At 48.8% G+C, this 12,036-nt stretch overlaps 1 protein-coding gene across 4 annotated transcripts; it reads right to left on the bottom strand.

Moving 5' to 3' along the window:
• Positions 1-3,158: 3,158 nt before the first annotated feature.
• Positions 3,159-10,864, bottom strand: LOC147011698 (SERTA domain-containing protein 4-like). 4 transcript variants are annotated; one of them, XM_085856254.1, is made up of 4 exons: positions 10,660-10,864; positions 7,157-7,340; positions 6,785-6,900; positions 3,159-6,306 (listed from the first exon to the last, which is right to left on the bottom strand). In XM_085856254.1, the coding sequence occupies exons 2-4, from the start codon at positions 7,293-7,295 to the stop codon at positions 5,455-5,457; spliced, it is 1,107 nt and encodes a 368-aa protein (XP_085712380.1). In that variant the 5' UTR covers positions 7,296-7,340; positions 10,660-10,864; the 3' UTR covers positions 3,159-5,454. The 4 variants fall into 4 exon arrangements, with proteins under 4 accessions (XP_085712380.1, XP_085712379.1, XP_085712378.1 ...); XM_085856253.1 differs by having other exon boundaries at positions 7,157-7,321; XM_085856252.1 differs by lacking the exon at positions 10,660-10,864 and adding an exon at positions 8,984-10,633 and having other exon boundaries at positions 7,157-7,321.
• Positions 10,865-12,036: the final 1,172 nt, after the last annotated feature.

The raw sequence follows: 12,036 nt of genomic DNA, 5'->3' as shown, positions 1-12,036 counted from the left end.
TGTACCTGAGCAGTTATTTTTAATGATAGTTGTACCTGAGTCGTTTATTTTTATGATAGTTGTACCTGAGCAGTTATTTTTAATGATAGTTGCACCTGAGTCGTTTATTTTAATGATAGTTGTACCTGAGCAGTTATTTTTAATAATAGTTGCACCTGAGTCGTTTATTTTAATGATAGTTGCACCTGAGCTGTTATTTTTTAATGATAGTTGTACCTGAGTAGTTTATTTTAATGATAGTAGTACCTGAGCAGTTATTTTTAATGATAGTTGCACCTGAGTCATTTATTTTAATGATAGTTGCACCTGAGTAGTTGTTTTTAATGGCAGTTGTACCTGAGAAGTTATTTTTTAATGATAGTTGTACCTGAGTAGTTGTTTTTAATGATAGTAGCACCTGAGTCATTTATTTTAATGATAGTTGCACCTGAGTAGTTGTTTTTAATGGCAGTTGTACCTGAGTAGTTATTTTTTAATGATAGTTGTACCTGAGTAGTTTATTTTAATGATAGTCGTACCTGAGCAGTTATTTTTTAATGATAGTTGTACCTGAGTAGTTGTTTTTAATGGCAGTTGTATCTGAGTAGCTTATTTTAATGATAGTTGTGCCTGAGTAGTTTATTTTAATGATAGTTGTACCTGAGCAGTTATTTTTAGTTACTATATTTCATGAAGTTATTTATAGTTCATGAAGTATTAAGGCTCTTCCAAGAGCATTTCCTGAAATATTCAGTTCTAACTATCTCTTTCTTGAAGTCCATCTTTTTAACCGTTATTTCATCCAAACTTACTTCTTTCACAAAGGTTGTTGTTTGTCATCATTGGGGATATACTTACAGACAATAAAGCACATGTTGGAGTTTTTGGGCACGAGGAATCATCGCATAACAATATCACTCAAAATGCACAGCAAAACGAAGGGAGATAACTGGAATAGTTTGGAATAGTCTGAACACATCAGTTTTGAATAAAAGTCCAGACACGGCTTTACACCTCGATGCAACAAACTGCCCAGCCAGACACAGCAATAAACACGAGGTCCATTAGCTTGTCCCAAAACTTCTATTAGCATGAGTGAGTGGCTGTATGTACCATTACAAGGAGCTCGAACACGACAAGCCCCCTACCCCTCCCAACAGACCCATATGAAATATTCAGAGAGAGAGAGAGAGAGAAAGAGAGAATAGAATGCAATTTCTGTTCCAATCCTTCACAGCTCCCCATGGGCTAGCAGGATAGTTTCGGTCCTGGAGGTATGCACGCGAGTCTCTGTAACCGTCTCGCCTGGGTTCCAATCTCGGCCCAGCTATAAACTGTCATCCAGGCAGCTCTCGGTAAAGCAAACAGTCTTAGGTTGTATTCATAGGAAGATAACCATAAATCATAAATCAAAAGAGGTAGTTTTAACATTGGAGGAATGTAGTGAGGCATCACCTAGAATATTATGTCCAGTTTGGGTCACCACCTCTCAGGAAGAACATAGAGATAGTACAGTGTACAGTGACTAGATTGATTCTGGGCCTCGCTCGACTCTGCTATGAAGAGCAACTTAAGGATACAGGACTTTGTACATGAGAAAGGAGGAGGCAATTATGAGGTGAGATGATAGAGATGTTTAAGATCATGAAGGGTCCAGAGAAAATCAGTGCGGAAGAATTCTTCAGCAGAATGGACAGTGATAAGACCAGGGGCCATATCCTGAGAGTGAAGAAGAGGAGAGTTAAGATAGTCTTTAGGGGAGGGGTCTTTCATTCAGGGAGTAGTTAATGCATAGAGTGATCTACCTGGAAAGGTAGTGGCAGCAGGAACTGCACCTAGGTTTATAGTGGGAATTAGCTAGGGGCCTCGAAGCATTGGAGATAGAGGGGTATCGGGATGTTGGCAGGACTTTTAGATAGCTTGTGTATGAATGGGTGATTGTGAACATCTGTGCTGAGTGTGATGGCTGTGAGAGGGACTTGTCAAGGGATAGTGTGTGATTGGTGTTGCATTTTCTTCACCTTAAAACCACCTTCAGCCACTCCCCCTCCCCCCAAAAAATAATTTTCTATTTTGAACACCCTGATGATGTCCGTGAGCCTGTCTCACTTTTCTCATCCCCACTCCTCGCCCCTTATCTTGACGGATTTATTGAATCTGGTGTTGGTGTGGCACAGGCATGGTGGGTCGAATGGCCTCCTTGTGCCTCAAATTTCCTCCTTGTCATCCCGGTGTTTCACGGGCAGTGCGATTCATCAATGTATGTGCCGTCCCACGGATGAACGTTAAACTTGGTGTCCCGTCTGCCGCTATTAGTTGGTAGGTGTTAAAGATCACACGGTGTCCTTCACAAAGAGTAGGCAAGCTATCACCAGCACCGTAAACAAATTACAAATTCCTGACCTGCCCGAGCCTACAGGGGGCACTGCATCAGTGGCACGGCTGCACTCCCAGCAATTATGAAACCAAAGGTCACAGGCTGCCTACGAAATGAATGAATGAACTGCTCTCCATCCCTCCGCCCTCCAAAACAGAAAACTCAAAACGTTCAATTCATTCATTCCATGATGTAGAGCTGTTGTCAGTAGTGTATGCTACAAGTATCATCTTATACAGCTGTCCATCGACCATTCTCCCAGATCATCTTCACCTGTAATTCTTGTGACTTGGGCCCACACCTGCGACTTGATCAGATGTCAGCAGGATAGGGTACCAAAGGGACGTCTCCACCTTCCGTTGCACCAGTGTCACGTGATAGCTTCTCTATTTACCTGCAATCCTTCACACAACGACTACAGATCTCCCAATCCCCACAACACAGATCTCTTTTATGGAGCAAAATGAAAAAAAAAAAAATGATAGTAAAAAATAAATAATTTTTTTTAAAAATCACAGGACTGGATTCTTGAGCGAATGACAATAAATAAATAAATAAATCAAAAACACTTTCATCACAACTTATATTCATAAGTTTATTCGTTCCTTGGTAACGATGTAAACTTCAACATTGGTTCGATGGTCAGAAATATGCTTTTCATTTATTGGCTCGCAAATAAATAAATTAACATATAAATGACAATGGGAAACACTCAACGTAAAGAGTTTGGCCCTTTTTTTTAAAACCCAAGTGAAAGTGTCTGATGATATACCTGGTCTACAGTTTTACCTGTAGAACTCTCTTGTTACCCTGTAAGGATAAAAAGCCTTTTTCACTCGCACCTATGAAGACCCACAGGAAATGCCGTCTCCCCCATTCTCTTGCTACTTCCATGAGTCAGAAAATTAAAAAAAATTGAAACATCTGCCCTTTTTTTAAAAAGAAGAAGAAGAAGAAGAATAATGATTAATGGACAACAAATAAACAATACTGTTCATTGAGGAGGAATTTTACAGGGATAATAAAAAAAAAAACAAATAAAAACAAGAGCTCGGTTTCAACTGCGACAGTCTATCATATCACCCTGCAGGGTCGCGTACATTTGTGATTTACAAACTATGTACATACTATAACATTTATTAATTGCAAATACCTTCTCAATGCAAACATGTTGGTTTTCGTTGAAATAATTTTTCTTTAATTTGGATTCATTCATTTAATTGTTTGTTTGTTTTTTTTTCTTTTTACAGATTTGAGACCCCCAACCCATGTGCTCGAGTAGGTTCTTGCTGGCAGCGGTGACACACCACCTCAAACCCATTGCTAACGAGCTCAACATCCTGTTCCATTCATAACGCCACACGCGTTCGCCCTCCCCTACCGAAAAGCAATTCTTCCAAAACAGCAAGACTTTTCTTTGCGTGCAAAGTATACAAGTGCAGAGAGTTAATGTGTGCCGATTTCAGGGCTGCGTCTTCTCATCCGCGTTATAACTGCAGAACAGGGGTGGGGTGGTGGGTGGTTGGGATCCGTGGGGCTATTCCAGTTGATCAGGCAAAAAGTCTGCAGAAAAGGAAAAGAGCGTTCGTGAAACACCATAACATGCACCTGTCACCAAGACATTTCCTCGTGCTTTATCTTCATTGCTCGAGTCGAAAACCGAAATCATTTCAGTGATGCAGATACTTTTAAGAGGCTACAACGAGCGGTTGTTTCTGCAGATTTCTGGCCTTTTCCCATGGGATGATTCAGGCCTGGGTGTTAGCACTCATGCACACAGATGGAACACACACACACACACACACACACACACACACACACACTATAAAGTACTTCACTCTAGTCGAATTGTATGCCGAACGGTATTGCGTGTGCAGATTAATTTTGGCAAAATTTCCTGCATCTTGAATTATCCCAAACATGCACAGCCATTATCGAGCTCACCCACAATAGCTTTATTTTTAAGGCACTTCAACAAATCCTCTTGTACCTCTTAACGGCTCAAACTTGATCTGCGTTTAAAATTACAACTAAACCGGAGGTGCCTTTTGTGCCTAATTACGTGCGGACGTGACAGTCCTGCTCTCGAGACAGATGGTCTACAAACACAAGCTAAATACGTACAGCCTCTGAGTAGAATTTCAAAAACATAAAATTATTTTAAAAAACACCCTCAACCTTGCGGTTAAATGTAGTCGCCGATAGGCTATGGAACAAACGACGGCGAAAAGTGCATCAATGTTTTACGCATTTTCGAGAGGGATTGGGGGGGAGGTGTAAGACTGTACTCGAATACATATAAACATGTTACTAGAGGCAAATCGAACAACTGAACACATGGAAGCCATATCGCACAGTTCGATGGAATGTATCAGCGCGGCCACACATCAAAGGCTGGTTTTTGGCAGACACAATATGTTCGACTCTTGTCCTATAAAAGTGTAAGTTGCCTTTTATGTGAAGCAATGTTGTTCATTGACCCGTGATGCCGGGAAGCGTAGTCCTCTGGGTCTTATCGATGGACGAATAGGTCCTTCTGATGCATGTGGCTCTTCCTTTTGCTCACGGTATTTGCTACATGTAGATCTGTACCTCCTTCACCACAACCTCTTAGAGTCCTCTCTCTCTCTCTCTCTCTCTCTCTCTCTCTCCCGACTTGATCCTTCAGATACTCTAAGTTCAGGAAAGACTTCTCCAGAGGTGGACATCATATGGGAGGAACAAAGGGAAGTTGAGCAAAGAAAAAAAATGGAAAAGAAATCACAAGGTATGGTTGAGGTTACAGCAAGTAGAACAAAAGTTATAATGACATTGGACAAAATAGGAAATGCAAAGATGGTCGTGAGCTATGAATGGTGAAAGGAATGCCACTATTAAGTAATTAATTGATTGATTCTCGAGCAGCTTTTCTTGAGCCGAAGAAGCTCAGCTGAGTTAGCATGAAAACCACGCAGCTGTCAACGGTCTCCTGTAACTCTTTGCTGTAATGACGTTGTTCCAAACGTGAACCTATGGCGGTATACTCCCGAGCAGCTTACGTGCTACCTCGGACGTCAGGAGGACGTGTCGGCAGTCTCGTCCAATCCAAAGAGCGGCGTTCAGCCAAGTTCGGCCTGAGGTTTCTTGGTGCCAACCGGTGGGTCACAGTGACGTGCGGACAGGCAGCAAGGACTACTATCCGCTTCCTTGTCAGATGTTTCCTGACAGGACCGGCAGTCGAGCATGGCAGGGTCGACCGAAAGAGAAGGGTTGCCGGTGAGAGGAGACACTGAGGCAAGAGATTGCGTCTCGCACGAATCCCGTGATGGACACACAAGTTTCTCGGCTCGAAATGCATCTCCGTTGGTTTCTGTATCGGAAATGCAGCGCCGAAAACGGCCCATGGCTGCGTGCGGCCCTAAAAGCCCCAGCGGTATCCCAAGGAGTGAAGATGCGGCAGAGCTGGTGGACCCGGCGTAACAGTCTTCAATGGCTCTCCTCTCAGCCGTGGCATGCCCGCTCTCATTGGACTCAACGTCTTGCACTTCATCTGGATATGCTTTTAACCAGGCACCCGTAGAATTATACCCACTATGGTAGAAGGCTCCAGTAGCATCTGAATAGGCACCAAAAGTATTTCCAGGGTAGGTGGCAATGTATTCCGGATAGAGGGGCATGCCAGCGCAAGGATACTCAAAACAGGCGTCTGCAGGACGGGTTAGTCGTGGGCGCTTAATGTATGGGAGGTAATGTTGGGCAAGCCACTGTGCTGCGACACCGGGAGATTCCCCATCCGCCTGCAGGCAGCACCCCGGGGTGCACCAGTCACTGCGCATGGCGACATGGACGCGTTTCAATAGGTTGTTGATGAGAACCGAGCGACGCAGGAACAGCTCTGGGTCATCGATGAGCCGCAGTTTCTCCAATGACAGCTGCAGTATCTGCGTGCGGTCCTCACTCGCACTGCAGGCCTGGTGAGCACATGACAGGCGTTACAAGCCCCTTGGCCAGTATACATAATGGGGCCAATAAAGGAGCACTTTGGGAGCTGCTAGCTCATATGCCCAAGATATATTGCATCAAATCAGCGATTACCAAAGGATGTGAGCAGGTACACTTGGGGTTATCAAGCAGGCCAATGACACGCTCTATCTGCAACATTTTAAGCCGCAAAGCAAGCACATCATTCGCTCACTCAAAAAACAAAACACATCGACTTTAGTTCTGCATTGCGAGTATTAACAGAGCATTTCATGGGATAGAGTTACCATAGACAAGCAGCTATACAAATAGCATACCTGAGCATGAGATAATGGACTAGTCAGATGTATACATTTCAGATGGGAGTCCTGGTCTGACAAACGACGCAACATACATGTAACAGCATTGATAACTGGACCCTCTTGTGCACTCTGAGTGCAAAAGAAGAGGAAGACACCAAACACTCACATTCTGCCGATAGCCCCGGCACGGAGGATGGTAATCTTCATCTTCCACGTGCTTGCGCTTAAAATATGCGACTTTCGACGTCGCCAGGAAGCTGGAAAAGCCCCGGTAAGCAGATTCTGCGAACACAGCGGAAGGCGACAGGGAGCTTCCGTCAGCCTCATCCGACACCTTTATCAGATGAGGAGTTGTGATGCACCCGAGTGCAAAGTCCACTCAAGGTCACCCATGCACATGCAGTTAGTACCATGAATATTTCATGGTTAAGTCTGATGGTTTGGTTGGCAGGAGTGGGATGAGGGAGGTGGGGGGGGGTTGGGACCTTATCGAGGAAGGTGGGGAACGGGGGTGGCGGTAGGTGTGTGCGTCAAGCACCTGCCCGCTCGGCACATGGTGACCCTAGCAGGTTGCATGACCGATATGGCTGCTCCCACGTCGGCGAGTAGTCGGTCACGTCTGCTCGCTGATCCTCGGGAAGGCTGCATGTTCTACTCATCGGTAAGACCAGGGTCATTTCTCAGAGCGCTGCTCCGGGTGATGCTGGAATACAAAACAGCCGCTGGGTGGGGGAAGCAGTGGGAGAAGCAACCGGGGAGGAGAGTGCTGCTGAGAGAGAGAGAGAGAGAGAGAGAGAGAGAGAGAGAGAGAGAGAGAGAGAGAGAGAGAGAGAGAGAGAGAGAGAGAGAGAGAGAGAGAGAGAGAGAGAGAGAGAGTGGGGAGGAGGTAAGGAAGAGGAGGGCAGGGTTCCAATATGTATGTCGAAGGGAGATGAGGAACAGTAAGGGGAGATAGACCATTGCTCCATTTACTTAGACACACTCATCCTGGGGATTCGGTTTCCCTCCTCTGTCAGAGCATCTTTATAAGATCAGCGTGTAACGAATCAGCACGCCAAGATGGCTCATTAACACACCGTGGTCTAGTGTATCGTTTACACAAACAAGCCCGTCCTTTCACTTTATATCGCTTACACCACCAAGTGTCGTCCCAACACAGCAGTGGGCCTATTGTAAAGGGACGGGACAAAATAAGCTGCAAGACCATTTATACATGGTCTGTCTGACTCTTGATGTTGTCTGAGAGCAAGTCGGTGTTTGTATCAACATTAAATTAAATTTTAATTGGAAGGGAGGGGTTGTGTCGAATCTGGAGGAGCTGAAGACCTAGGTAGACGAGATCGTCAGGAAACACCTTTTTTGTTTTTGAAGAGGCCGAAAGGCTCACGGACGGAACTCGGTGGTGTAGCGGGTTCGAGTATGGGAAGCGAGTGGTTCATAAAGAATGTAAAGGCTCATGGAAGAAAGAGCAAGATAACAAGCAGAGAGGGCAATACGGCGACGATGGAGCAAGCAGGAATAGGCGGACGAGGCTCACAGACAAATACTGGAACAGGCAAACAGGAAGGACAACGATAAATCAGGGACACAGAATGAAATTTGTTGAAGTCTAAGGAACAGACAATTTATATTATCAAATGGTTGTCGTTGCGTGGCATCAATATGACTCGACGTCTTTCAAAGGGCCGTTTAATGCGTCAGCGTTTCCACGTGCGGGTCCTGTCGTGTCAGGAACATCGCACGGCCAACGCTCGCGACCAATCGAACCCGTGAGCTCTCGGCACGACTCGCACGTGGACCCGGGCCAGAGAGGACGCGCGTCTCGCGAATCTGGTTGGTGCCCCCGGGGCACTTCTTGCACGAGCCGTGCGTCTCGCGACGCGCCCTCGGGCGGCTCTCGTTGGTGCCCCCGGGGCACTTCTTGCGCGAGCCGTGCGTCTCGCCTCACCTGACGCCGCACACCACTCTCCTGTATTCAGTGCTCCGCTCATCGGACATTCGAATGGGATTTCTTGTAAAAACAACTCAAAAGTAACAACCTGTGCGGAGTTGCGTCCTCAGTGCTTTGAGTTGGCCAAGCAGTTGAAGACCGTTAAAGCAATAATTAGAAAGAGGAAGCACTTCATGAACGTTACGTAGCAAAATCAGACACCTTGGAAGATCTCTCACCATGACCACTCCAGCCAGGAGATGCGAGACCGAGAGGTAAACCTAGTGGAAAGAAACTTCACCGGGACGGGCACTTATACACGGATACACGAGCTGCACGTCCGAGTCGTGCGTACACCATGCGGGGTATCCGTGTACGAGGTGCTGAACGACCTCCTGACCACACGAGCCGACACCGACTTCGAGGAGCACGTACCGTTTAACCAGAACACCTTGGCTCATGCCGTCCGTCTCTCCCTCCGTCACCTGGTGTGGTCATTAACTCCAGTGTTTTATCACACCTACAAACAACGACACACGTCGTCGTCGCGGCAATTAGAGATAACATCATATCGATCGTCGCTGATTGTACTAATGAGCACGGGTAATTGATCGGTTTATTTATTTAATACCCGGCGTACAAACGACAATTATTTCCGACTTATAGCGGATTCCGAGCACAAAGCTCTCAATTCAAACCCCCTCCATGATCATTGTTTGGACAACGTCTGCAAATGTCACCCGAACGGTCTTAAACTTGGGGGGGGGCGCTTGTTTTGAGGGCACTCTTGTGACGTCACAGACGTGATCACACTCCCAGCTGAAAAAAAACGGATCAAACCCGCGGCCCGTTCATTGGTCAGCGACTGGGTTCGAGGCGTTGCCCTTGGATACGTCCAAACACGTCGAAATGACACGTGGAGCGATCGATCGATCCCTCGATATCGATGGGAGGATTCCGATTCTGAAACAACCGGTAAATGGGATAATGGCGGACCGTCTGTGTGAGCCGTTACCAGGGTCGCAGCCAACACGCACGGTCCGGCAAATCGCCGGGCCTGGAATACGGCTTGGGGGCCGTTGTGAGGTCGATACGCCTTGCTGGGACCGAGCGAGCCTGGTGGCCCCGGTAGACCGTCCCCGGCCTGGTGGCCCCGGTAGACCGTCCCCGGCCTGGTGGCCCCGGTAGACCGTCCCCGGCCTGGTGGCCCTGGTAGACCGTCCCCGGCCTGGTGGCCCCGGTAGACCGTCCCCGGCCTGGTGGCCCTGGTAGACCGTCCCCGGCCTGGTGGCCCCGGTAGACCGTCGGTGACGTCTCCACGCCGTGTCCCCGGCTCCGTGTGCGGGGGGTCGCTTGTGCGGCGCGAATGACCTCCCGAGGGTCCGTACGCGGGAAACGGGCGGCGCCACAAGAGAAACAACGGTCCAGAGCGTCGGGAGGCGGTGAGTGGAAAGGTAAGGTTGGTTGGTGGTGGTTGGTGGTGAGAGAGGCTTTTCGCATCGGGGAAATAAAAAAACGGGGGAAACGAATCAAAAATGCCTCAAGGAAACTGTCGACGCAATTTGAAAGGGGTTTGAGGAATGGATGGAATCCCTTGTGGGTGAGGAGGCTCAATAAGGGGGTGAAGAGGCGCGAGAATGGTGTCGGGAGCGGTGTTCGCATGGGGTTGGGGGTGAGGGAGGGGGGGACATCGGTTGTCTCTCTGTGATCAGGCCAAGAGCGGCACGGCGGAGGCTCCAGCCGCGGCGAAATCACCTCTGCAATATCCACGGATGCGATTAAGAGGGGTCCGGGGTTAATTCACGTCGCGACGCGGGGGGCGGGGGGGGGGACGGGAAAGGGAAGAAGCGACGAGGATGGGTTGTTCCAGTGGAGGGAGGGGGCACACGAGGGGAGGGATGGGTGTGGGCGACCGCGTGCCACGTCGCGGCGATCAATGCCCGCTCGATGGATGACTCCCGGCCCGCCCGCGGCTCGGGGTCGCCCCGCTTCGTGTGCTCCACAGCGTGCCCGCGGGGCACCTCATAGCGCCCTCGGGGCTGTCCTCTTATCCTGCTCCCTCCCCCACCTTCCCCATGCATCAGCGACGCGTCCATTGAGAGTAGACGTACCTTCGTGGCGAAGCGAGCTTGGAAGCAGGGCTTGCAGGAGATGGCTGCGGCGCGCCTGCAGGTGGAGAAGGAGGGAGGGAGCCAAGGAATGGGGGTGAGGGAGGAGTGTGGAGGGGGAAGGGAATCCAGAGACAAGAAGGAGGAGGAGGAAAAAGAGGGGGTGAGGGGCGAAGGTGGCGGCGAGCGGAGGAGGGAGGAGGGATGCAATGGAAAAGGAGACGGGGAGTAGGGAAGGAGTGGGGGGGGAGGCAATGGGTCCCTTGGCGCACCAAGTCACGGCCCCAACACACAGCGGTGGCATCCACGGGTGGCGGGTGATGAATTCCACGAGTGTGCTTTTTGTACATTTTCTTGTGCTTTTGTGGAGTCTGTGATTGGAATTTAATCCCTCCGAGGGAAGGATAGACGGGAGCCCTCCAAGCAATCCCTGATTGAGCGTCTGTGGGGCACGATTCGAGCATTGACACCGCACAACGTGGCGCTCCGACGATGACGGGAAGGAGCGGGGTCCGCGAATGGAGTGTCTGCCCCAGGTGAGGGCTAGTCCCTCAAACCGCGGGTCATTAGTGGTGTGTCCTTGGGGCACTACCTCAACATACTACCCACGAGTTTCACCATAAACGAGGTCATGCTGACCGGAGTGCCCAGGGTGCTCACTCAGCACGACCCTCTGAACAACAGTTCATCCCTCCCCCACCACGACCGGTTGAGTTCCAACGCCGTTTGTCGTTGAGTAACAAGATGAACTCCTCGCTTGGTAGATCTACTCTACCAGTCGGTTCGTCGTGACTGTTCCTGCCACGACAACATTTCGTCCACCCTCTCCACCATGAATATCTCACGCCTGTAACTGCAACACTGGTGGATGATAACGGACGGATTGCTTGAGCGCAAGGTCCATCTGGAGCACGTGACGTGCCCATTCCATCGTCCAATTAACATCCAGTTTATGATTATGACATTCGCTTCTTCACAGATCGCCACACGCTGCTGAAACAGTTTGTTGGCAATGGTTGTCCTGGGTGGTTTGCCATTGCCTTCCGAGCAGTAGTTAAGGCCGGAATTGCTAATTTGTTCAAGGTGCCGGCGATAGCTCGCCTACTCATCGTGAAGGACACTGTGGAGTCTTTAAAGTCCACCAACTGATGCTGGCAGATGGCACACCCGGCTTAACATCCGTCCGAGGGACGGCACACACATTGATGGATCAGCCAACCTGCGAAACACCAGGACGGTAGTTTATACCTGGGTCTGAATTCAAGCCCGAGCGAGACAGCTTCGAGGCGAGTGTGGGTACCTCCACAGCCATTTACCTGTACAATATTGATTGCACTGTATGTACTGTACACTGGAAGAACTTGATTGTGTCACATCAAT

This window comes from Eptatretus burgeri, chromosome 15 (assembly GCF_056783735.1).
Source record: "Eptatretus burgeri isolate ZD-2024b chromosome 15, Ebu_testis_v1, whole genome shotgun sequence".
NCBI classification, from domain to species: Eukaryota; Metazoa; Chordata; class Myxini; order Myxiniformes; family Myxinidae; genus Eptatretus; species Eptatretus burgeri.
This window is presented reverse-complemented; position numbering and strand designations above follow the sequence as displayed.